We start from the raw sequence: 26,554 nt of genomic DNA on the forward strand, positions 1-26,554 counted from the left end.
GTGCATGGAAGTGATCGGGTTGATGGTAGCGACAATGGACATAGTTCCTTTTGCGCGCATTCATCTAAGACCATTACAACTGTGCATGCTCAGTCAGTGGAATGGGGACTATACAGACTTGTCTCCAAAGATACAAGTAAATCAGAGGACCAGAGACTCACTCCGTTGGTGGCTGTCCCTGGACAACCTGTCACGAGGGATGACATTCCACAGACCAGAGTGGGTCATTGTCACGACCGACGCCAGTCTGATGGGCTGGGGCGCGGTCTGGGGATCCCTGAAAGCTCAGGGTCTTTGGTCTCGGGAAGAATCTCTTCTACCGATAAATATTCTGGAACTGAGAGCGATATTCAATGCTCTCAAGGCTTGGCCTCAGCTTGCGAGGACCAAGTTCATACGGTTTCAATCAGACAACATGACGACTGTTGCGTACATCAACCATCAGGGGGGAACAAGGAGTTCCCTAGCGATGGAAGAAGTGACCAAGATTATTCTATGGGCGGAGTCTCACTCCTGCCACCTGTCTGCTATCCACATCCCGGGAGTGGAAAATTGGGAAGCGGATTTTCTGAGTCGTCAGACATTGCATCCGGGGGAGTGGGAACTCCATCCGGAAATCTTTGCCCAAGTCACTCAACTTTGGGGCATTCCAGACATGGATCTGATGGCCTCTCGTCAGAACTTCAAAGTTCCTTGCTACGGGTCCAGATCCAGGGATCCCAAGGCGGCTCTAGTGGATGCACTAGTAGCACCTTGGACCTTCAAACTAGCTTATGTGTTCCCGCCGTTTCCTCTCATCCCCAGGCTGGTAGCCAGGATCAATCAGGAGAGGGCGTCGGTGATCTTGATAGCTCCTGCGTGGCCACGCAGGACTTGGTATGCAGATCTGGTGAATATGTCATCGGCTCCACCTTGGAAGCTACCTTTGAGACGAGACCTTCTTGTTCAGGGTCCGTTCGAACATCCGAATCTGGTTTCACTCCAGCTGACTGCTTGGAGATTGAACGCTTGATTTTATCGAAGCGAGGTTTCTCAGATTCTGTTATCGATACTCTTGTTCAGGCCAGAAAGCCTGTAACTAGAAAGATTTACCACAAAATTTGGAAAAAATATATCTGTTGGTGTGAATCTAAAGGATTCCCTTGGGACAAGGTTAAGATTCCTAGGATTCTATCCTTCCTTCAAGAAGGATTGGAAAAAGGATTATCGGCAAGTTCCCTGAAGGGACAGATTTCTGCCTTGTCGGTGTTACTTCACAAAAAACTGGCAGCTGTGCCAGATGTTCAAGCCTTTGTTCAGGCTCTGGTTAGAATCAAGCCTGTTTACAAACCTTTGACTCCTCCTTGGAGTCTCAATCTAGTTCTTTCAGTTCTTCAGGGGGTTCCGTTTGAACCCTTACATTCCGTTGATATTAAGTTATTATCTTGGAAAGTTTTGTTTTTAGTTGCAATTTCTTCTGCTAGAAGAGTTTCAGAATTATCTGCTCTGCAGTGTTCTCCTCCTTATCTGGTGTTCCATGCAGATAAGGTGGTTTTACGTACTAAACCTGGTTTTCTTCCAAAAGTTGTTTCTAACAAAAACATTAACCAGGAGATTATCGTACCTTCTCTGTGTCCGAAACCAGTTTCAAAGAAGGAACGCTTGTTGCACAATTTGGATGTTGTTCGCGCTCTAAAATTCTATTTAGATGCTACAAAGGATTTTAGACAAACATCTTCCCTGTTTGTTGTTTATTCAGGTAAAAGGAGAGGTCAAAAAGCAACTTCTACCTCTCTCTCTTTTTGGATTAAAAGCATCATCAGATTGGCTTACGAGACTGCCGGACGGCAGCCTCCCGAAAGAATCACGGCTCATTCCACTAGGGCTGTGGCTTCCACATGGGCCTTCAAGAACGAGGCTTCTGTTGATCAGATATGTAGGGCAGCGACTTGGTCTTCACTGCACACTTTTACCAAATTTTACAAGTTCGATACTTTTGCTTCTTCTGAGGCTATTTTTGGGAGAAAGGTTTTGCAAGCCGTGGTGCCTTCCATTTAGGTGACCTGATTTGCTCCCTCCCTTCATCCGTGTCCTAAAGCTTTGGTATTGGTTCCCACAAGTAAGGATGACGCCGTGGACCGGACACACCTATGTTGGAGAAAACAGAATTTATGTTTACCTGATAAATTTCTTTCTCCAACGGTGTGTCCGGTCCACGGCCCGCCCTGGTTTTTTAATCAGGTCTGATAATTTATTTTCTTTAACTACAGTCACCACGGTACCATATGGTTTCTCCTATGCTATTATTCCTCCTTAACGTCGGTCGAATGACTGGGGTAGGCGGAGCCTAGGAGGGATCATGTGACCAGCTTTGCTGGGCTCTTTGCCATTTCCTGTTGGGGAAGAGAATATCCCACAAGTAAGGATGACGCCGTGGACCGGACACACCGTTGGAGAAAGAAATTTATCAGGTAAACATAAATTCTGTTTTTAGAACTCCGTGCAATTCTCAGGGCTCTTCAGTTCTGGCCTCTACTAAAGAGAGAACCGTTCATTTGTTTCCAGACAGACAATATCACAACTGTGGCTTATGTCAATCATCAGGGTGGGACTCACAGTCCCCAAGCTATGAAAGAAGTATCTCGGATACTTGCTTGGGCGGAATACAGCACCTGTCTAATCTCTGCGGTGCATATCCCAGGTGTAGACAATTGGGAGGCGGATTATCTCAGCCGCCAGACTTTACATCCAGGGGAGTGGTCTCTCCATCCAGATGTGTTTTCTCAGATTGTTCAGATGTGGGGGCTTCCAGAGATAGATCTCATGGCCTCTCATCTAAACAAGAAACTTCCCAGATACCTGTCCAGGTCCAGGGATGTTCAGGCGGAAGCAGTGGATGCGCTGACACTTCCATGGTGTTATCAACCTGCTTACATCTTCCCGCCTCTAGTTCTTCTTCCAAGAGTGATTTCCAAAATCATCATGGAACAGTCTTTTGTGTTGCTGGTGGCTCCAGCATGGCCACACAGGTTTTGGTATGCGGATCTGGTTCGGATGTCCAGTTGCCTGCCTTGGTCACTTCCGTTACGGCCGGACCTACTATCTCAAGGTCCGTTTTTCCATCAGGATCTCAAATCATTAAATTTGAAGGTGTGGAAACGCTTAGTTCTAAGTCATAGAGGTTTCTCTGATTCAGTGATTAATACTATGTTACAAGCTCGTAAATCTGTCTCTAGAAAGATTTATTATAGAGTTTGGAAGGCTTACATTTCATGGTGTTCTTCTCATAAATTCTCCTGGCATTCTTTTAGAATTCCTAGAATTATGCAGTTTCTTCAGGATGGTCTGGATAAGGGTTTGTCTTCAAGTTCCTTGAAAGGACAAATCTCCGCTCTTTCTGTTTTAGTTCACAGAAAAATTGCTATACTTCCTGATATACACTGTTTTGTACAGGCTTTAGTTCGTATTAAGCCTATCATTAAGTCAATTTCTCCTCCTTGGAGTCTTAATTTGGTTTTGAAGGCGTTACAGGCTCCTCCATTTGAGCCCATGCATTCTTTGGACATTAAACTACTTTCTTGGAAAGTGTTGTTCCTTTTGGCTATCTCTTCTGCTAGAAGAATTTCTGAGCTATCTGCTCTTTCTTGTGAGTCTCCTTTTCTGATTTTTCATCAGGATAAGGCAGTTTTGCGGACTTCTTTTCAATTTTTACCTAAGGTTGTGAATTCTAACAACATTAGTAGAGAAATTGTTGTCCCTTCTTTATGTCCTAATCCTAAGAATTCTTTGGAGAGATCCTTACATTCTTTGGATGTGGTAAGAGCTTTGAAATATTATGTGGAAGCTACTAAAAATTTCAGGAAGACTTCTAGGCTTCTGCTGTTTCCTTGGCTTCTTGGTTGAAACTTTTGATTCATCAAGCTTATTTGGAGTCGGGTCAAACCCCACCTCAGAGAATTACAGCTCATTCTACTAGATCAGTCTCTACTTCATGGGCTTTTCAGAATGAAGCTTCTGTCGATCAGATTTGCAAAGCAGCCACTTGGTCCTCTTTGCATACATTTACTAAATTCTACCATTTTGATGTATTTGCTTCTTCGGAAACAGTTTTTGGTAGAAAAGTTCTTCAGGCAGCTGTTTCAGTTTGATTCTTCTGCTTTTTTGTTTAAGTTTTTTCCTTTCAAAAGTGAAAATAAACTTATTTTTGGGTTGTGGATTATTTTCTCAGCGGAATATGGCTGTTTTTGTTTTAGTCCCTCCCTCTCTAGTGACTCTTGAGTGGAAGACTCCACATCTTGGGTATTGATATCCCATATGTCATTAGCTCATGGACTCTTGCCAATTACATGAAAGAAAACATAATTTATGTAAGAACTTACCTGATAAATTCATTTCTTTCATATTGGCAAGAGTCCATGAGGCCCACCCTTTTTTTATGGTGGTTATGATTTTTTGTATAAAGCACAATTATTTCCAAATTTCCTTTGTTGATGCTTTCTACTCCTTTCTTTATCACCCCACTGCTTGCCTATTAGTTAAACTGAATTGTGGGTGTGGTGAGGGGTTTGGGAAACTTTGCCCCTGCTGGTAGGATTATATATCCCATATGTCACTAGCTCCTGTACTCATGCCAATATGAAAGAAATGAATTTATCAGGTAAGTTCTTACATAAATTATGTTTTTTCGCGACTAACCCGACGAGCATAAATCTTGATTGAGCTTGGGGAAACACGTTTATTTTTAACTTGTAATACTCACGCTATTCACGTTGCGTGCAAAAAAACGATAAAAATCCAATTTATTTTGCATGATGTACCGAGTCCATGGATTCATCCTTACTTTTGGTATATTATCCTTCCTAACAGGAAGTGGCAAAGAGAGCACCACAGCAGAGCTGTCCATATAGCTCCCCCCTTAACTCCACCCCCCAGTCATTCTCTTTGCCGGCTCTAAGCAGGAAGGGTAAAGTGAAAGAGGTGTTAAGCTGTTAGTTTAATTTTAACTACAATCAAGAGTTTGTTATTTTTAAATGGTACCAGTATTGTACTATTTACTCTCAGGAAGGACATAGATGAAGATTTCTGCCTGGAGGATCATGATCTTAGCATTTGTAACTAAGGTCCACTGCTGTTCCCAAAGAAGCTGAGGAGTACAGGAAAACTTCAGTGTGAGGAACAGTTTCTTGCTATGCAGCAATGAGGTATGTTCAGTCATATTTTCTGCAGAGACTGTGTTAACTCAGAAAGGCTGACAGTATCCCCATTAGGGGAATGGGAAGCAGTAATCCTAGTATGAAAGAGGCTTTACTAGCTTGCATGAAGGGCTAAGTTTTTTGGGCACTCAGTTTGTTTATGAGAAAGTGGGACAAGCATTTGTGTGTTCTGGGAGTAACGTTTTTTATGTTTATGGGAGCGTTTGCTTGAGGGGTCATTTGGCCTATTTAGGGTTGTTATAACCCACATGGTTTTCAAACATAGTTTGCTAGATTTGTGTAGGCCCCAGCAACATCGAGGTGGGCGGGGCCTATTTTCGCGCCTCAGTTGCTGTCAAAGTCTTAATTAAATCTCAGTTCATGTACCCAGAGCCTTGAACATATGAGTGTATAATTTATGGAACCAGTGAGGATGTATAGCCGGATGTTACATAAATGATTTAATCTTTGCCAAAAGACTTTGTGATAGAGTTTAGCAATCAGAGACTTAGATTGTTATACACAAATATTGGCAATTTCAAAGTTCAGATTCACAGATAATAATATAAAGTAGCAAAGAGTGGTGTAACAAGATAGTTGCAGTTTAACCCCCTTTGTAGTAATATGCAGTAAAAGAATGTAAACGGTAGTCTGACCTGAATCCAGAGAGCAGAGGATGGTAATCTTACAGACGCAGAGTGCTGCAGTGTCTCAGGGAGTGAGAGCGGTCCTGGCCGTAGCTGATGACGTCAGCGTGGCTCTCTAGCGCTGTGTGCAGGAATTCTGTGTGTTGCGATACACACGCTGGAGGCTGCAGGAGAGCTGGAGGAGAGGTGTGTCCGGATTGAGATCGGACGGTTGACAGCAAGGTGAAAACCTCTTGGAGTGAGCTGTAGAATGAGATCAGCATAAAGAGGTAAAAGTAAGAGCAAGTAGCTGTTAGATAACTTGTATTCCCTGGAACTCAGTTGAAGTGGAAGTAGGATTTTCACTATTCCTAAAAGGAGCAGTTAGCTTAGAAGTACTTGAGGCTAGAAAAACACTCAATTAACCAGCAAGGTGTGTTAGGAGGAGGTGCCTTTTATATGGTGAACCTTAAAGGTATAGTATCAGTAACCATAGCAGGCAGTAACCCTTACATAGCCCCCTACCAAAGGAACCACAGCGAGGTTCAGGGTCTGGGGCGATCCGGGTTACGTCTGTGGAAAAGGGAAACCAGCCTAGGAGCTGAAACATTGCTGGCCGGTTCCCAGGAGTCTTCCTCATGACCGAAACCCTTCCAATGAATCAGGTAGAACAGAACTCCAGAACGAAGTCTGGAATCCAGGATACTGTGAATTTCATACTCTGTGTCGGGGATCACTGTAAAGGTCTGATCTCCATGTCCAGTGAGTGAAGCAGGAATGCCACAGGGCTTAACCAGGGACACATGAAATGTAGGGTGTATCTTGAAGGAGGATGGGAGTTGTAATGTCACTGTTGTAGGACCATTAACACGGGTTATTGGATAAGGACCTATGAAGAGTTTACCTAATTTCCTACAAGGATACGGTATCCTAAGATGCTTAGTAGAAAGCCATACTCGTTGTCCCACGGTGTATTGAGGAGAGGGACGGTGCCGAAGATCATAATACCTGCATTGTGAGGTTTGAGCGTGATGGATATGGTCTCGAATCGAAGAGAAGTTGGCAGCTATATCATTGATAAGATCATTCACTTGTGGGCAAGGTGTTTCCACTCTTGGTAGGAGGGTAAAATTAGGATGTAGTCCATAATTCACATAAAAAGGTGATGTGCCAGTAGTTGAGCTCTGGGTGTTGTTATACGCAAACTCGGCCAAGGGTAGATAAGTGGCCCAAGCATCCTGTTGATGAGAGCAGAAACAGCGTAAGTACTGCTCAAGCCACTGATTCACCCTCTCCGTCTGGCCGTTTGTTTGCGGATGGTAAGCAGTAGAAAGCCTCTGTTCGATATGAAGTGCGGTGCACATGTTCTTCCAAAACCTAGAAGTAAATTGAGAACCTCTGTCACTAAGGACTGTTTTAGGTATCCCATGAAGTCGCACAATGTTGCTAATAAAGAGATCACATGTAGTTTTTGCGGTGGGTAAAGAGGAAATTGGCACAAAGTGTGCCATCTTCGAGAAAAGGTCTGTTACTACTAGTATGGTTGTGTAGTTGCATGATAGGGGTAAATCAACAATAAAGTCCATGGAAACTGCCTCCCAGGGAATCTGTGGAACTGGTAGGGGTTGTAGAAGCCCAACAGGAAGTTGTTGCGAATGCTTGGTTGTAGCACAAACTGAACATTGAGAGAGATGTAGTTTCAGATCCTGATGTAAAGTTGGCCACCAAAAAGATCTCTTGAGCAGTTCAGTAGTTTTATCCCTACCCATATGTCCCGCAAGGGGGGATTCATGGACTGATTTAAGAACAGAACGACGCAAAGTAGGAGGTATATACAACTTCCCATCTTTACATAGGTATCCGCCAGAGTTGCAGATGAGATCTGCAAGTGGTGCTGAGGAATCCTTGGCGGTTGCATCCTTCAGAACAGACGATAGATCTGTTAGAACCCCTACGATGCAATCCTTTGGAATGACAGTGGCAGGTGCGTTGAGATTTTCTGGTTTAGAATCTCGCCTAGAAAGTGCATCAGCCTTGCCATTTCTTGCCCCCGGCCTATAGGTAATGATGTAATGGAAACGGGAGAAGTACAAACTCCAGCGTAGTTGTCTGGAGGATAAGGTTCGGTTAGATTGCAGGTATTGCAAGTTCTTATGGTCAGTATAGATGACAGTAGGTTGTGCAGCCCCCTCCAAAAGGTGTCTCCAATGGTCGAAAGAACATTTTATTGCTAACAATTCCTTTTCGCCCACTGGATAATTTAACTCCGCTGGTTGCATGAGTCTGGAAAAGAAAGCGACAGGGTGCAATGGATCCTTGAAAGATTTCCTTTGAGAGAGAACTGCACCTATGGCGAATTCTGAGGCGTCAACCTCCAGAATGAACTGTTTCTCAAGATCAGGGTACTGCAAGATAGGAGCAGTGGTAAATTTCTGTTTCAGTAAATCAAAAACCATTTGTTTTTCTTTTGACCACTTAAAAGGTAGATTTAACTTGGTGAGTTCAGTGAGTGGTTTGGTGATGGAGGCAAACCCTGGTATAAACTTTCTATAATAGTTCGAAAACCCCAAAAACCTCTGTACATCTTTCCTAGAACTGGGTACAGGCCAATCCAGGATTGCTTGAACTTTATCGTCTTGCATCTTAATACCCTCAGGGGTAATATTATAACCTAAGAAAGTTATGTTGTTGGATTCAAAGATGCATTTCTCTAACTTAGCGTATAGGTTGTTCTTACGCAATCTAGTTAATACTTCCTTCACATGAATTCTGTGTTGATCAAGATTTTGGTAAAAAATCAGAATGTCGTCAAGATAGACAACTACAAATACATCTAGAATATCCCTAAAAAGATCATTAATCAAACACTGAAATGTTGCTGGAGCATTGCATAGACCGAATGGCATCACCGTATATTCGAATAGCCCATATCTAGTCCGAAAAGCAGTGAGCCATTCGTCGCCAGCTCTCATTCGTATTAGATTATAGGCTCCTCGAAGATCCAATTTTGTGAATATCGAGGCCCCCCTTAATCTTTCTATCAATTCTGGAATTAATGGGAGTGGATACCGATTTTTCCTGGTACGCTTGTTCAACTCCCTGTAATCAATGATGGGTCTTAATGTATCATCCTTGTTGGTGACGAAAAATATGCCTGCACCTGCTGGTGATGTGCTAGGTCTTATAAAGCCTTTCTTAAGATTTTCGTCTATGTAATTTTTTAGATGTTCCAACTCTGGTTTTGAGAGGGGGTAAATGTGCCCATATGGGATCGAGACCCCTGGGAGTAAATCGATGGGACAGTCGTAATCCCTATGGGGGGGTAATTTTTCGGCATCTTTTTTGTTAAATACATCAGAAAAGTTAGCATACTGCTGAGGTAAGAGATTATCATGTACCTGTAACAGAACTAAGTCTGTGGATGTTTTTTCACCTTTGTTATATAAGGGAAAAGTTAAACTAAGACTATTCCAATCCACAGTTGGTTTATGTGTTCTTAACCATTCTATACCCAGTATTACATTATACATAGGGGAGGTTATGACATCAAATGTGAGTGATTCTGTGATGTGAGTGCATGATGTTACCTGTAAGGATGTTGTCTGGTGTGTGACTGGACCTGATTTAAGCATAGTGCCATCAATAACCTTCACAGAGACCGGTAGATGCTTACACACAAGGGGTATTTTATTTTGGTTAACAAAATCTTGATCAACAAAGTTCCTACTTGACCCGGTATCGACTAGGGCTTCAGTGGTTATCCGAACTTGGTCCCACTGCAAAGTAATAGGTATGGTCAGGTAAGAGGGTTTTATGACTTTTATTAAATAAGATTCTTTAGTGTAAATCCACCTACCCTTCTTATTTTTTGTAAGGACAGGATAATCCTTAACTTCATGTGAGGGACTGGCACAATACATGCAGAGACTGTGCAGTCTCCTTCTGGATTTTTCTTGCGTAGTTAGAGGTCCCTTCATGAATCCAATGTCCATAGGTTGAGATAAATCTTTACTAGAGTAGGCTGCAGTAGATAATAAACTCTGTTATCTTTAGCACTGTTAGCTTTCTCTGAACGGCGTTCCCTGAGACGCCTGTCAATATTAATAGTGAGGCTGAACAAATCCTCTAAGGAATCTGGTATTCCTGTGCGAGAGTTCATCTTTTATTTCCTCTGACAAACCTAACCGATATTGAGTTTTAAGTGAGACCTCATTCCATTCGGAATCGCGGGCTGAGATCTTAAATTGTGTTATATAGTTATAGATTTTTTCTCTGTTTGAGAGACCTGAGAGTATTCTCTGCTGAAACCTGCTTAAAAGGGTCGTCGTAGAGCACAGACATCTGATTCAGGAAAGCAGATAGAGACCCAAGTATGGAATCCTCATTCTCAAAAAAGGTGTCTGCCCAGGCCCTTGGCTCCCCCCTCAGATAGGATATGACTGTGAGCACTCTAGACCTTTCAGTTGGATAAGTGCGAGGCTTCATTTCAAAGAGTAGCAGACATGAATTCCTGAACTCTCTGAATTTAGATCTGTCTCCAGAGAACTTCTCTGGGGGGGGAGACCATAGGTTCTGGTGTTACTTCTGCAGAGGTAGGTTTGGGTGTGAGAGTTTCTCTTAAGCAGGCTTTCAATGCCTGATTTTCCACCTGTAATTCATGGAATGTGCTAGATAGGGCTTCTAGTCTGTCTGAGAGTACCTGAACCTTATCACTTAGCTGGTCTTGTTCCATTGTATAAATATATAGGATTATGCAGTGTACACAAACACAAATATCCTATTGTTTTTTTATGGCTGGTTAATTCTGTCAAAGTCTTAATTAAATCTCAGTTCATGTACCCAGAGCCTTGAACATATGAGTGTATCATTTATGGAACCAGTGAGGATGTATAGCCGGATGTTACATAAATGATTTAATCTTTGACAAAAGACTTTGTGATAGAGTTTAGCAATCAGAGACTTAGATTGTTATACACAAATATTGGCAATTTCAAAGTTCAGATTCACAGATAATAATATAAAGTAGCAAAGAGTGGCGTAACAAGATAGTTGCAGTTTAACCCCCTTTGTAGTAATATGCAGTAAAAGAATGTAAACGGTAGTCTGACCTGAATCCAGAGAGCAGAGGATGGTAATCTTACAGACGCAGAGTGCTGCAGTGTCTCAGGGAGTGAGAGCGGTCCTGGCCGTAGCTGATGACGTCAGCGTGGCTCTCTAGCGCTGTGTGCAGGAATTCTGTGTGTTGCGATACACACGCTGGAGGCTGCAGGAGAGCTGGAGGAGAGGTGTGTCCGGATTGAGATCGGACGGTTGACAGCAAGGTGAAAACCTCTTGGAGTGAGCTGTAGAATGAGATCAGCATAAAGAGGTAAAAGTAAGAGCAAGTAGCTGTTAGATAACTTGTATTCCCTGGAACTCAGTTGAAGTGGAAGTAGGATTTTCACTATTCCTAAAAGGAGCAGTTAGCTTAGAAGTGCTTGAGGCTAGAAAAACACTCAATTAACCAGCAAGGTGTGTTAGGAGGAGGTGCCTTTTATATGGTGAACCTTAAAGGTATAGTATCAGTAACCATAGCAGGCAGTAACTCTTACAGTTGCGCATTTAGTAATTCAGACAAGCAGCAAGCAACTTCTCCTGAGGTCCTGATAGTCTTCTGAGGGCCTATTCGAAGTTTTAACCCCAGATTATCATTCCTAAGAGCAGGTAGGGCCACAGCAGAGCTGTGGCAAGGTGCTAATAGGGGTTTTTAACCGGTTTTAACAAATTTCAATCCGGTTTTGTCATTTGGGAGTTTATTGCTTACTTACTTGTGGTACAATCCTTCTAAGGCTTAGTGGGTACACTGTTAAAATTTCGGAAAATTTGAAGCAATTTTAACCTGTTTTGCAGTTTGTGTATGCCTTTTTTCTCTTAAAGGCACAGTACCGTTTTTGCAAATTGTGTTTTTTTCATTAAATAAAGTGTTTTCCAAGCTTGCTTGCTTTATTACTAGTCTGTTAAACATGTCTGACACTGAGGAAACTCATTGCTCAATTTGTTTAGAAGCCATTGTGGAACCCCCTCTTAGAATGTGTCCCACTTGTACTGATATGTCTATAAATTGCAAACAACATATTTTGACTTATAAAAATTTGGCATTAAATTATTCTCTGACAGAAGGAATTCAGTTTTTGCCATCTAGTTCTCCCCAAGTGTCACAACCGGTAACGCCCGCACAAGCGGCGCCAAGTACTTTTAGTGCGTCTAATTCTTTCACCTTGCAAAATATGGCTTCAGTTATGAATACTACCCTCACAGAGGTTTTATCTAAACTGCCTGGGTTGCAAGGGAAGCGCAGTAGCTCTGGGTTAAGAACAAATGCTGAGCCTTCTGATGCTTTAGTAGCCGTAGCCGATATTCCCTCACAATGTTCTGAGGTAGGGATGAGGGATTTGCTGTCTGAGGGAGAGATTTCTGATTCAGGAAAGAAGTTCCCTCTGACAGATTCAGATATGACGGCATTTAAATTTAAGCTAGAGCACCTCCGCTTATTGCTCAGGGAGGTTTTTGCGACTCTGGATGATTGTGACCCTATTGTAGTTCCAGAGAAATTGTGTAAAATGGACAAATATTTAGAGTTTCCTGTTTACACTGATGTTTTTCCGGTCCCTAAGAGGATTTCGGACATTGTTACTAAGGAGTGGGATAGACCAGGTATTCCGTTCGCTCCCCCTCCTGTTTTTAAGAAAATGTTCCCTATTTCTGACACCATAAAGGACTCATGGCAGACGGTCCCTAAGGTGGAGGGAGCTATTTCTACTCTAGCTAAGCGTACAACTATACCTATTGAAGACAGTTGTGCTTTCATTGATCCTATGGATAAAAAATTAGAGGGTCTCCTAAAGAAAATTTTTTGTTCATCAAGGTTTTCTTCTTCAACCTATAGCATGCATTGTTCCTGTAACCACTGCAGCTGCCTTTTGGTTTGAGGCTCTGGAAGAGGCTCTTCAGATGGTGACCCCACCAGATGATATTTTGGACAGAATTAAGGCTCTTAAGTTGGCTAATTCTTTTATTACAGATGCCGCTTTTCATCTTGCTAAGTTAGCGGCAAAGAATTCATGTTTTGCCATTTTAGTGCGTAGAGCGTTATGGCTTAAAGGGACAGTCTACACCAGAATTTTTATTGTTTTGAAAAATAGATAATCCCTTTTTTACCCATTTCCCAGTTTTGCATAACCAACACAGTTATAATAATATACTTTTAACCTCTGTGATTATCTTGTATCTAAGCCTCTGCAAACTGCCCCTTTTTTCAGTTCTTTTGACAGACTTGCAGTCTAGCCAATCAGTGCCTGCTCCCAGATAACTTCTCTTGCACGAGCATAGTGTTATCTATATGAAATACGTGAACTAACACCCTCTTGTGGTGAAAAACTGTTGAAATGCAATCTGAAAGAGGTGGGCTTCAAGGTCTAAGAAATTAGCATATGAACCTCCTAGGTTAAGCTTTCAACTAAGAATACCAAGAGAACAAAGCAAAATTGGTGATAAAAGTAAATTGGAAAATTGTTTAAAATTGCATGCTCTATCTGAATCATGAAAGTTTATTTTGGCCTAGACTGTCCCTTTAAGTCCTGGTCAGCTGATGTGTCATCTAAATCTAAGCTTTTGTCCATCCCTTTCAAAGGTAAGACCTTATTCAGGCCTGCACTGAAAGAGATAATTTCAGACATTACTGGAGGGATGGGTCATACCCTCCCTCAGGATAAGTCAAATAAGACAAGGACTAAACAAAATAATTTTCGTCCCTTTCGAAACTTCAAGAGTGGTCCCACTTCCTCTTCCTCTGCTGCAAAGCAAGAGGGGAACTTTGCTCAATCCAAGCCAACCTGGAGACCTAATCAGGCTTGGAACAAGGGTAAACAGGCCAAAAAGCCTGCTGCTGCCACTAAGTCAGCATGGAGGGGTAGCGCCCGATCCGAGACCGGATCTAGTAGGGGGCAGACTCTCTCTCTTTGCTCAGGCCTGGGCAAGAGACGTTCAGGATTCCTGGGCAGTAGAAATTGTAACCCAGGGATACCTTCTAGATTTCAAGGACTCCCCTCCAAGGGGGATGTTCCATCTTTCTCAATCGTCTGTAAACCCGACATAAAGAGAGGCGTTCTTACGCTGTGTAGAAGACTTTTTTACCATGGGAGTGATCTGCCCAGTTCCAAAAGCAGAACAAGGGCAGGGGTTCTACTCCAATCTGTTTATAGTTCCCAAAAAGGAGGGAACATTCAGACCAATTCTGGATCTCAAGAGCCTAAACCAGTTCCTAAGAGTCCCATCTTTCAAGATGGAGACCATTCGGACTATCTTACCATTGATCCAGGAGGGTCAATATATGACCACCGTGGATTTAAAGGATGCGTATCTACACATTCCTATCCACAAAGATCATCACCAGTTCCTCAGGTTCGCCTTTCTGGACAAGCATTATCAGTTTGTGACTCTTCCCTTCGGGTTGGCCACGGCACCACGAATCTTCACGAAGGTGCTAGGGTCCCTTCTGGCGGTTCTAAGGCCACGGGGCATAGCAGTGTCGCCTTATCTAGACAACATTCTGATTCAAGCGTCGACTTTCCAACTAGCCAAGTCTCACACGGACTTAGTGTTGGCCTTTCTAAGATCTCACGGGTGGAAGGTGAACGTAAAAAAGAGTTCTCTTTCCCCCCTCAGAAAATTTTCATTTCTAGGGACTCTGATAGACTCAGTGGACATGAAAATATTTCTGACGGAGGTCAGGAAATCAAAGATTTTGTCCACCTGCCGAGCTCTTCACTCCATTCCTCGGCCATCAGTGGCTCAGTGTATGGAAGTAATCGGTCTAATGGTAGCGGCAATGGACATAGTTCCGTTTGCTCCCTTGCATCTCAGACCACTGCAACTATGCATGCTCAATCAGTGGAATGGGGATTATGTGGATTTATCTCCCCAGATAAATCTGGATCAAGAGACCAGAGACTCTCTTCTTTGGTGGTTGTCACAGGATCATCTGTCCCAGGGAATGTGTTTCCGCAGGCCAGAATGGGTTATAGTGACGACAGACGCCAGACTTCTGGGCTGGGGTGCAGTCTGGAATTCCCTAAAGGCTCAGGGTTTGTGGACTCAGGAGGTGGCTCTCCTACCGATAAATATTCTGGAATTAAGAGCGATATTCAATGTTCTCCAGGCATGGCCTCAGCTGGCTTCGGCCAGATTCATCAGGTTTTAGTCGGACAACATCACAACTGTGGCTTATATCAATCATCAGGGCGGAACAAGGAGTTCCTTAGCGATGATAGAGGTCTCAAGGATAATCTGATGGGCAGAGGCTCACTCTTGCCATCTGTCAGTGATCTATATCCTAGGTGTAGAGAACTGGGAGGCAGACTTTCTAAGTCGTGAGACTTTTCATCCGGTGGGAGTGGGAACTCCATCCGGAGGTGTTTGCTCAACTGGTTCGGCTATGGGGCACACCAGAATTGGATCTAATGGCGTCTCGTCAGAACGCCAAACTTCCTCGTTACGGCTCCAGGTCAAGGGATCCTCAGGCTGTACTGATAGATGCTCTAGCAGTACCCTGGTTGTTCAACCTGGCTTATGTGTTTCCACCTTTCCCTCTCCTTCCACGTCTGATTGCCAGAATCAAACAGGAGAGAGCATCAGTGATTTTGATAGCGCCTGCGTGGCCACGCAGGACTTGGTATGCAGACCTTGTGGACATGTCATCTCTTCCACCATGGTCTCTGCCGCTGAGACAGGACCTTCTGATTCAAGGTCCATTCAAGCATCCAAATCTAATTTCTCTGCAACTGACTGCTTGGAGATTGAACGCTTGATTCTATCAAAGCGGGGTTTCTCTGAGTCAGTCATAAATACCTTGATTCAGGCTTGAAAGCCTGTTACCAGGAAAATCTATCATAAGATATGGGGTAAATATCTTTTTTGGTGTGAATCCAAGGGCTTCTCCTAGAGTAAAATCAGGATTCCTAGGATTTTGTCTTTTCTCCAAGAGGGATTGGAGAAAGGATTGTCAGCTAGTTCTCTAAAAGGACAGATATCTGCTCTGTCTATTTTGTTGCACAAGCGTCTGGCAGATGTTCCAGACGTTCAGGCTTTTTGTCAGGCTTTAGCTAGAATTAAGCCTGTGTTTAAATCTGCTGCTCCGCCATGGAGTCTAAATTTAGTTCTTAGATTTCTTCAGGGGGTTCCGTTTGAACCCATGCATTCCATAGATATTAAACTTTTATCTTGGAAAGTTTTGTTCCTAGTTGCTATCTCTTCAGCTCGAAGAGTTTCTGAACTATCTGCATTACAATGTGACTCGCCTTATCTTGTGTTCCATGCTGATAAGGTGGTTTTACGTACCAAGCCTGGGTTCCTACCTAAGGTTGTTACTAACAGGAATATCAATCAGGAAATTGTTGTTCCTTCTCTGTGTCCTAATCCTTCTTCCAAGAAGGAACGTCTGTTGCACAACTTGGACGTGGTTCGTGCTTTGAAATTTTATTTGCAGGCAACCAAAGATTTTTGTCAAACGTCTTCTTTGTTTGTTGTCTATTCTGGAAAGCGTAGGGGTCAAAAGGCTACGGCAACTTCTCTTTTCTTTTGGCTGAAAAGCATCATCCGTTTGGCTTATGAGACTGCTGGACAGCAGCCTCCTGAAAGGATTACAGTTCATTCTACTAGAGCGGTAGCTTCCACATGGGCTTTTAAAAATGATGCTTCTGTTGAACAGATTTGTAAGGCTGCGACTTGGTCTTCGCTTCATACCTTTTCCAAATTTTACAAATTTGATACTTTTGCTTCTTCGGAGGCTATTTTTGGGAGAAAGGTTTTGCAAGCAGTGGTGCCTTCCGTTTAGGTTTCTGTCTTGTCCCTCCCTTCATCCGTGTCCTAAAGCTTTGGTATTGGTATCCCACAAGTAAGGATGAATCCGTGGACTCGGTACATCATGCAAAAGAAAACAAAATTTATGCTTACCTGATAAATTTCTTTCTTTTGCGATGTACCGAGTCCACGGCCCACCCTGTCTATTCAAGACAGATAGTATTTTTTTATGTAAACTTCAGTCACCTCTGCACCTTATAGTTTCTCCTTTTTCTTCCTTGGCCTTCGGTCGAATGACTGGGGGGTGGAGTTAAGGGGGGAGCTATATGGACAGCTCTGCTGTGGTGCTCTCTTTGCCACTTACTGTTAGGAAGGATAATATCCCACAAGTAAGGATGAATCTGTGGACTCGGTACATCGCAAAAGAAAGAAATTTATCAGGTAAGCATAAATTTTGTTATCGCTTTTGCGCAACAGTTAGTGCACCACTTGTAATCTATCCCTAAATGTTTACTGCTTTAAAGGGACATAAAAGTACAAAAAGAAAATGTGTTAGGCATTGTTTTTTACACATAGTTAAAGAGCAATAATGCACTAATTGGACCTAGCTGAACACATCTGGCGAGCCAATGACCAAAGGTATATGTGTTGCTGGCAGTCATTTCATGTTCCTTTAATTAGACAGTTTAGTTTATTTCAGACTCCTAGTTGTGGTGGTGGATTCTGGAGTAGAGTAAGTAGCAGTGGGGCTTAGGGCTATCCCTTTATTTTATACAACAAAGTGGAATTGGTGGGGCCAAAAACATGAACTGATACTTTAACGCTTGATTAAAGGGATAGTCTATTAAAAATTTGAAAAAGCAGGAATGTAAGCATAGGAGCCAGCCCATTTTTGGTTCAGCACTTACATTCAAATAAAGATACCAAGAGAACGAAGAAAAATGATAATAGGAGTGAATTAGAAAGTTGCTTAAAATTGCATGCTCTATCTGAATCATGAACGTTTACTTTTGACTAGACTATTTCTTTAATAAAACATTTTTGTGTGTTTTATTTGTGCTCTCTTGTCTGTCTCCCTATGTGTCTAATGCAGAAGGTATTACCCTGTCCTGTGAGTCTGTGCTGGGTATTTGCTTGCAGAGTTTTGTTCTTTCAATACTTTTCTGTCTAAGAAAACTCATTTATCTTTTGCTGTATATTTCAGTGCAAGTGATGGACTTAAAGGAGAGGGTCTGCAAGAAGGAGTAGACTGGTTACAGGGTATGTTACAGTGCACATTTCTTCTGTAGTCGCATTGTCTTCATTTAGCATGTTACTTTTTATTTAAATTCCATCATTTCAACTTTATTATTTCCATTTCTTCTGCTAACAGAACAAATCACACAGTAAGTACAAAAACAAAACCTGCCTAAGGCTGATTTTCTGCAAATTGGATCTTTGCAAACAATGTGTCATTCATATTACAGCCATTATAGTTATTCATTTTACTTAAAAAGTACCAGAAAATGTAAATTTGTAGGTCAGATACACAAAGTATGATTTTACTATAACAATGTATTATACCTTAGACATTTTATGTGACTGCTAGCTCATAAATGCACTCCTGTGTTTTAGCATCTAAGCCGCAAACGCTTATAAGACATAAGCACAGAGTCCAGACCTCAAAGCTTTTTCTTCTAATGGATTGACCCTTCTCAGCCTTTTTTCACTTATTTCCTTTATCTGTTTTGTATGCGGTTTCTGTCTCTTACCTCCCTCTATTTATCCCTCTATTCTTTTTCTTTACCATCTCTCAAATGTTTTTTTGTCTCTCTCCTTCTCTTATTTTTTCTGTCTTCAAATTGTTGATTTCTCAACCCTCCATCCTTTCACTCACTCCCTGTTGATTTATCCCAGATGCTCTAAATAATGATAATAATGCTAATAATCACACTTTCTTTCATGTAATTAGCAAGAGTCCATGAGCTAGTGACGTATGGGATATACATTCCTACCAGGAGGGGCAAAGTTTCCCAAACCTCAAAATGCCTATAAATACACCCCTCACCACACCCACAAATCAGTTTTACAAAATTTGCCTCCTATGGAGGTGGTGAAGTAAGTTTGTGCTAGATTCTACGTTGATATGCGCTCCGCAGCAGGTTGGAGCCCGGTTTTCCTCTCAGCATGCAGTGAATGTTAGAGGGATGTGAGGAGAGTATTGCCTATTTGAATTCAATGATCTCCTTCTACGGGGTCTATTTCATAGGTTCTCTGTTATCGGTCGTAGAGATTCATCTCTTACCTCCCTTTTCAGATCGACGATATACTCTTATATATACCATTACCTCTACTGATTCTCGTTTCAATACTGGTTTGGCTTTCTACTACATGTAGATGAGTGTCCTGGGGTAAGTAAGTCTTATTTTCTGTGACACTCTATGCTATGGTTGGGCACTTTTATATAAAGTTCTAAATATATGTATTCAAACATTTATTTGCCTTGACTCAGGATGTTCAACGTTCCTTATTTCAGACAGTCAGTTTCATATTTGGGATAATGCATATGAATAAATCAATTTTTTTCTTACCTTAAAATTTGACTTTTTTTCCCTGTGGGCTGTTAGGCTCGCGGGGGCTGAAAATGCTTCATTTTATTCAGGATAAGGCGGTGTTGCAAACTTCTTTTAAATTTTTACCTAAGGTTGTGAATTCTAACAACATTAGTAGAGGAATTGTGGTTCCTTCATTATGTCCTAATCGTAAGAATTCTAAGGAGAAATCATTGCATTCTTTGGATGTAGTTAGAGCTTTGAAATATTATGTTGAAGCTACTAAGAATTTCCGAAAGACTTCTAGTCTATTTGTTATCTTTTCCGGTTCTAGGAAAGGTCAGAAGGCCTCTGCCATTTCTTTGGCATCTTGGTTAAAATCTTTAATTCATCATGCCTATGTCGAGTCGGGTAAAACTCCGCCTCAAAGGATTACAGCTCATTCTACTAGGTCAGTTTCTACTTCCTGGGCGTTTAGGAATGAAGCTTCGGTCGATCAGATTTGCAAAGCAGCAACTTGGTCTTTGCATACTTTTACTAAATTCTACCATTTTGATGTGTTTTCTTCTTCTGAAGCAGTTTTTGGTAGAAAAGTACTTCAGGCAGCTGTTTCAGTTTGATTCTTCTGCTTATAATTTCAGTTTTTTTCATTATAAGATTTAAACTTTATTTTGGGTGTGGATTATTTTCAGCGGAATTGGCTGTCTTTATTTTATCCCTCCCTCTCTAGTGACTCTTGCGTGGAAAGATCCACATCTTGGGTAGTCATTATCCCATACGTCACTAGCTCATGGACTCTTGCTAATTACATGAAAGAAAACATAATTTATGTAAGAACTTACCTGATAAATTCATTTCTTTCATATTAGCAAGAGTCCATGAGGCCCACCCTTTTTGTGGTGGTTATGATTTTTTTGTATAAAGCACAATTATTCCAATTCCTTATTTTTTATGCTTTCTCACTTTTTTCTTATCACCCCACTTCTTGGCTATGCGTTAAATTGATTTGTGGGTGTGGTGAGGGGTGTATTTATAGGCATTTTGAGGTTTGGGAAACTTTGCCCCTCCTGGTAGGAATGTATATCCCATACGTCACTAGCTCATGGACTCTTGCTAATATGAAAGAAATGAATTTATCAGGTAAGTTCTTACATAAATTATGTTTTATCTTTCTTACATTCTTTCTCCCATTTTCTCCCAATTCCATTGAAACAATATCAATATAACTTACAGAAGTCACTCTTATCACCCATGACAAAGCTTATTTGTTTTTTTTATTTGTTTTTTTAAACAAAGCTTTATTGAATGAACAAAAAGAGAGACTTAACAAATATATCTCGTTAACAGGAGTTGTGAGTTATCATATTTACATGCAATGTATTATAATGACAATTCAACAGCGAACTACCTTCAACATTACTCCTTGTTTAAACATTTTGTTTATTGTTCTTAGTTAACAGCTTAATGTTGTACAATACAACTATGAGCGTTAGCAATTTGTTCAATTATAAATCTGCTTGGACATTAATCATATCCAGTGTGAATAACAGAGGAAAGAGAAAGGAAAAAGGAAGATAAAGGGGGAAGAGAAAAAAAAATGTATTTTTTAGGGGGGGGGGAAGGGGAGTGAAGCTATATGGAGGGGATCCTCATCCAAGTAGAGGAAAAGAGGGGGGGCAGGAAGAAGAAGGGAGGATGCACCCCTATGGGCGATCAGTGTCCAGGGCCAAAGTCTGATAGGCGCACTTCAGGACTAGCCTCAGCAGCACACCATTCTCCAAACCCCCTCAGAGATGTGCGGCTGTGTGTATCTCCAGGAGACGCAACTGAGTGTAAAAAGAATCAATTCTCATTATTTAAGATTGCTAAAAGCCTTTACCCTCCCAATCAGAGTCATGTGTTCATGCGTTGCTAATTTTCCTGCTCTAAGGTAATGGTACCTCTTCAGATCAAGCAGATCCCCGACTCCATTTTCCCAGGCTCTGCACATTCGTTGATTCCAGTATTTTGGGATCAGACCCTTGGCACAGTTCAACATCAGTAGAAAAAGTCTATTTTTTACCTCCACCACAATTTTGGGGAGGGCATGATATATCAAGTAATGTGGATTCGGAGGCAGAATGACACCAAGGAGTCTACTGCACTCTGAGACTACTCTCCCCCAGAACACTTGTATTTGTGGGCATGTCCACCAAATATGTAAGATTGATCCCTCCTCTCCGCAGCCTCTCCAACACTCCCCGCTTGTCTGTGGGTAGATTTTGTTTAGTCTCTGAGGTGTCATATACCACCGGCTTAAGAATTTATAGTGCATTTCTTGAAGTCTCATAGAAACCGAGGCTCTCTTAGCTTTGTTAAAGATCATAAGCCAATCTTTTGTGTTGATATCAGAACCCAATTCTGCCCGCGATGCGTCCACATAGGAGGGCAAGGCCTCTCCTCCTCCCGCTAACAGCAACTTGTACAAGTGGGAGATCAAGTGCCCAGGTGGGTGTGCCATTGTGCAGATAGTTTCGAAGGGTGTTTTCTCTCTTATGAAAGGGGCGGTGCTCCATTGATCATTAACATAGTGGTGGAACTGTGCAACCCTGAACCATGAGGAGGACAGCCAGTGGTCCCCCTTTTTTTAGATTCTCCTGGGTCTGGATCTTCCCTTTGTGAAAGGCGTTATTTATAGCTGCTTCAGCTAGAGTATATATGTGTCTCTTGGATTGTGCTCTATTTGCCAGGCCATTGTCTGGGTTCTCGAGTACTGGTGTGACTGGAGAGTTTATGGACGATATGTGTTTATCTTGTTTGATCAGATTATCCCAGACATGAAAGACATCTTCCAGTAGGGGATATTGTTTAATCAATGGGTTCCGACTTTATGCCGTAATCCATGCAAGCGAGCCCACATTACCTCTTTGTAAGATTTCGCAGTCTAGCTCTATCCAGGCTTTATCGGTCCTATTGTGACACCATTGGACCAGGCGCGGGAGGTTTATTGCCCTAAAATATGTTCTCCACAGTGGAACTCCCGCTCCTCCCCTGTCTCTGGGCAGATACATTGTTTTATTCCTGATTCTTGGTCTTATCCCATTCCAGATATATGCTTCCATTTCTAATTGAATCTGATGAATGAGATGCATCTACGATGAAAAAGGAATTGTCGGCATCACGTACAGCACCCTGGGTAAGATGTTCATTTTGACTACGGGGATTCGGCCCATCCACAAAATGGATTTATTTTTCCATTTAGCCATATCATCCCCCACTGCATCCCTAATCTGTTTATAATTTATATCAATGGTATCTTTAATTGTGGGAGTCGAGGAAATTCCAAGGTATTTCAAATGGTGCCTCGCTACCCCAATTGAGCAATGGGAACTCGCCTCCCGGAAATCATCAGCAGGTACAGATATGTTCATGATTTTTGACTTGGATGGATTGAGTAGGAAATCTGAGACCTTTCCATACTCTTCAAATTCCGCCAGTAACGCCGATAGTGAAGTTGATGTATCTGATAACATAATAAGGATATTATCAGCATACATAGCTAACTTGTGTTCCTTTTGGTCAACTACCAAGCCTGCGATGTTAGGGTTGTTGCGAATTTTACAGGCCAAAGCTTCTATCACCAGGGCAAATAACAGGGGGGAAAGGGGGCACCCCTGTCTTGTGCCATTAGTGATCAGGAAAGGCTTAGAGAACGTGCCATTAATTCGTACCCTAGGAGAAGATCGTACGGATAAAGCCATTCCCAAACCCCAGTTTAGCCATAATATGGCACGTAAACAGCCAGTTGACCCGATCAAAAGCCTTTTCTGCATCCGTGGAGACTAAGGCCAACGGTGCAGAATTATTGTGAGCATAGGATATTAGTTGGATTACTCTGGGGGTATTATCCCAAGCTTCTCTGTCTGGGACAAACCCCACCTGATCAGTAGAGATTAGTTGTGGCAGAAGCTTGGTGAGGCGATTAGCTATGGCCTTTGCTAGAATCTTCACATCGGAGTTGAGAAGTGAAATCGGCCTATAGCTACTGGGTTGATTTTCGGGTTTCCCCGGTTTATGGATAACCAATATATATGCATCAAGCATTGAGCTCGGCAGGTTTGGTGCCTCTGATAATTGGTTGAACATCTGGAGCAGACGAGGTGCCAATTTATCAGAGAAGGTTTTGTAATAGCGCATACCAAACCCATCTGGTCCCGGGCTTTTACCCCCCGGAAGAAGTTTAATAGCTAACTGAATCTCTTTTAAGGTGAATGGGACCTCAAGTTGGTCCATCTCCGCCTGTGTTAGCTTTGGCATGACAAAGCTTATTTGTTTTATGAGAAGATATGAGAAAGAAAACTTTAGAACTACACAATTACACAATTAACAAAACTACTTATTCCTTCCTCTACAATGAGCCTCCTGTGCCAAAAAGATTCCAGTCTTGGACCTCAACCTAATAGGAAGAAAAAAAAAACAGACCGAAAGGAGGAAATGTTATGAGAGGCCACTTTCTTTCATGTAATTAGCAAGAGTCCATGAGCTAGTGACGTATGGGATATGCATTCCTACCAGGAGGGGCAAAGTTTCCCAAACCTCAAAATGCCTATAAATACACCCCTCACCACACCCACAAATCAGTTTTACAAACTTTGCCTCCTATGGAGGTGGTGAAGTAAGTTTGTGCTAGATTCTACGTTGATATGCGCTCCGCAGCAGGTTGGAGCCCGGTTTTCCTCTCAGCGTACAGTGAATGTCAGAGGGATGTGAGGAGAGTATTGCCTATTTGAATTCAATGTTCTCCTTCTACGGGGTCTATTTCATAGGTTCTCTGTTATCGGTCGTAGAGATTCATCTCTTACCTCCCTTTTCAGGTCGACGATATACTCTTATATATATACCATTTCCTCTGCTGATTTTCGTTTCAGTACTAGTTTGGCTTTCTACAAACATGTAGATGAGTGTCCTGGGGTAAGTAAGTCTCTTATTTTCTGTGACACTCTATGCTATGGTTGGGCACTTTTTTAATAAAGTTCTAAATATATGTATTCAAACATTTATTTGCCTTGACTCAGGATGTTCAACATTCCTTATTTTCAGACAGTCAGTTTCATATTTGGGATAATGCATTTGAATCAATCATTTTTCTTACCTTAAAAACTTTTTTTCCCTGTGGGCTGTTAGGCTCGCGGGGGCTAAAAATGCTTCATTTTATTGCGTCATTCTTGGCGCAGACTTTTTTGGCGCAAAAAATCTTTTCTGTTTCCGGCGTCATACGTGTCGCCGGAAGTTGCGTCATTTTTTGACGTTCTTTTGCGCCAAAAATGTCGGTGTTCCGGATGTGGCGTCATTTTTGGCGCCAAAAGCATTTAGGCGCCAAATAATGTGGGCGTCTTATTTGGCGCTAAAAAAATATGGGTGTCGCTTTTGTCTCCACATTATTTAAGTCTCATTTTTCATTGCTTCTGGTTGCTAGAAGCTTGTTCCTTGGCATTTTTTCCCATTCCTGAAACTGTCATTTAAGGAATTTGATCAATTTTGCTTTATATGTTGTTTTTTCTCTTACATATTGCAAGATGTCTCACGTTGCATCTGAGTCAGAAGATACTTCAGGAAAATCGCTGTCTGGTGCTGGAACTACCAAAGCTAAGTGTATCTGCTGTAAACTTTTGGTAGCTGTTCCTCCAGCTGTTGTTTGTATTAATTGTCATGACAAACTTGTTAATGCAGATAATATTTCCTTTAGTAATGTACCATTACCTGTTGCAGTTCCATCAACATCTAATGTTCAGAGTGTTCCTGATAACATAAGAGATTTTGTTTCTGGATCCATCAAGAAGGCTATGTATGTTATTCCTCCTTCTAGTAAACATAAAAAATATTTTAAAACTTCTCTTTATACAGATGAATTTTTAAATGAACATCATCATTCTGATTCTAATGACTCTTCTGGTTCAGAGGATTCTGTCTCAGAGGTTGATGCTGATAAATCTTCATATTTATTTAAAATGGAATTTATTCGTTCTTTACTTAAAGAAGTACTAATTGCTTTAGAAATTGAGGATTCTGGTCCTCTTGATACTAAATCTAAACGTTTAGATAAGGTCTTTAAATCTCCTGTGGTTATTCCAGAAGTTTTTCCTGTTCCTGGTGCTATTTCTGAAGTAATTTCCAGAGAATGGAATAAATTGGGTAATTCATTTACTCCTTCTAAACGTTTTAAGCAATTATATCCTGTGCCGTCTGACAGATTAGAATTTTGGGACAAAATCCCTAAAGTTGATGGGGCTATTTCTACCCTTGCTAAACGTACTACTATTCCTACGGCAGATGGTACTTCCTTTAAGGATCCTTTAGATAGGAAAATTGAATCCTTTCTAAGTAAAGCTTATCTGTGTTCAGGTAATCTTCTTAGACCTGCTATATCATTGGCTGATGTTGCTGCAGCTTCAACTTTTTGGTTGGAAACTTTAGCGCAACAAGTAACAGATCATGATTCTCATAATATTATTATTCTTCTTCAACATGCTAATAATTTTATCTGTGATGCCATTTTTGATATTATCAGAGTTGATGTCAGGTTTATGTCTCTAGCTATTTTAGCTAGAAGAGCTTTATGGCTTAAAACTTGGAATGCTGATATGTCTTCTAAATCGACTCTACTTTCCATTTCTTTCCAGGGTAACAAATTATTTGGTTCTCAGTTGGATTCTATTATCTCAACTGTTACTGGTGGGAAAGGAACTTTTTTACCACAGGATAAAAAATCTAAGGGTAAAAACAGGGCTAATAATCATTTTCGTTCCTTTCGTTTCAACAAAGAACAAAAGCCTGATCCTTCATCCTCAGGAGCAGTTTCAGTTTGGAAACCATCTCCAGTCTGGAATAAATCCAAGCCTTCTAGAAAAGCAAAGCCAGCTTCTAAGTCCACATGAAGGTGCGGCCCTCATTCCAGCTCAGCTGGTAGGGGGCAGGTTACGTTTTTTCAAAGAAATTTGGATCAATTCTGTTCACAATCTTTGGATTCAGAACATTGTTTCAGAAGGGTACAGAATTGGTTTCAAGATAAGACCTCCTGCAAAGAGATTTTTTCTTTCCCGTGTCCCAGTAAATCCAGTGAAAGCTCAAGCATTTCTGAAATGTGTTTCAGATCTAGAGTTGGCTGGAGTAATTATGCCAGTTCCAGTTCTGGAACAGGGGCTGGGTTTTATTCGAATCTCTTCATTGTACCAAAGAAGGAGAATTCCTTCAGACCAGTTCTGGATCTAAAAATATTGAATCATTATGTAAGGATACCAACATTCAAAATGGTAACTGTAAGGACTATCTTGCCTTTTGTTCAGCAAGGGCATTATATGTCCACAATAGATTTACAGGATGCATATCTGCATATTCCGATTCATCCAGATCA

General features: G+C 41.6%; 1 protein-coding gene across 3 annotated transcripts in view; it reads left to right on the forward strand.

The window, feature by feature from the left end:
• The window catches only part of ARL6 (ADP ribosylation factor like GTPase 6), a 474,277-nt gene that overhangs the window by 414,860 nt on the left and 32,863 nt on the right, over positions 1 to 26,554 (forward strand). For 2 of the 3 annotated variants that reach the window (XM_053706042.1, XM_053706043.1), the window contains exon 7: positions 17,838 to 17,893. The exons of the other annotated variant lie outside the window; for it this stretch is intronic. In XM_053706042.1, coding sequence (XP_053562017.1) covers positions 17,838 to 17,893 — 56 coding nt within the window. The remainder of the gene's footprint in view (positions 1 to 17,837; positions 17,894 to 26,554) is intronic. 3 annotated transcript variants of the gene reach the window in all.

The sequence above is a fragment of the Bombina bombina genome, chromosome 3 (genome assembly GCF_027579735.1).
Source record: "Bombina bombina isolate aBomBom1 chromosome 3, aBomBom1.pri, whole genome shotgun sequence".
Taxonomy (NCBI): Eukaryota; Metazoa; Chordata; class Amphibia; order Anura; family Bombinatoridae; genus Bombina; species Bombina bombina.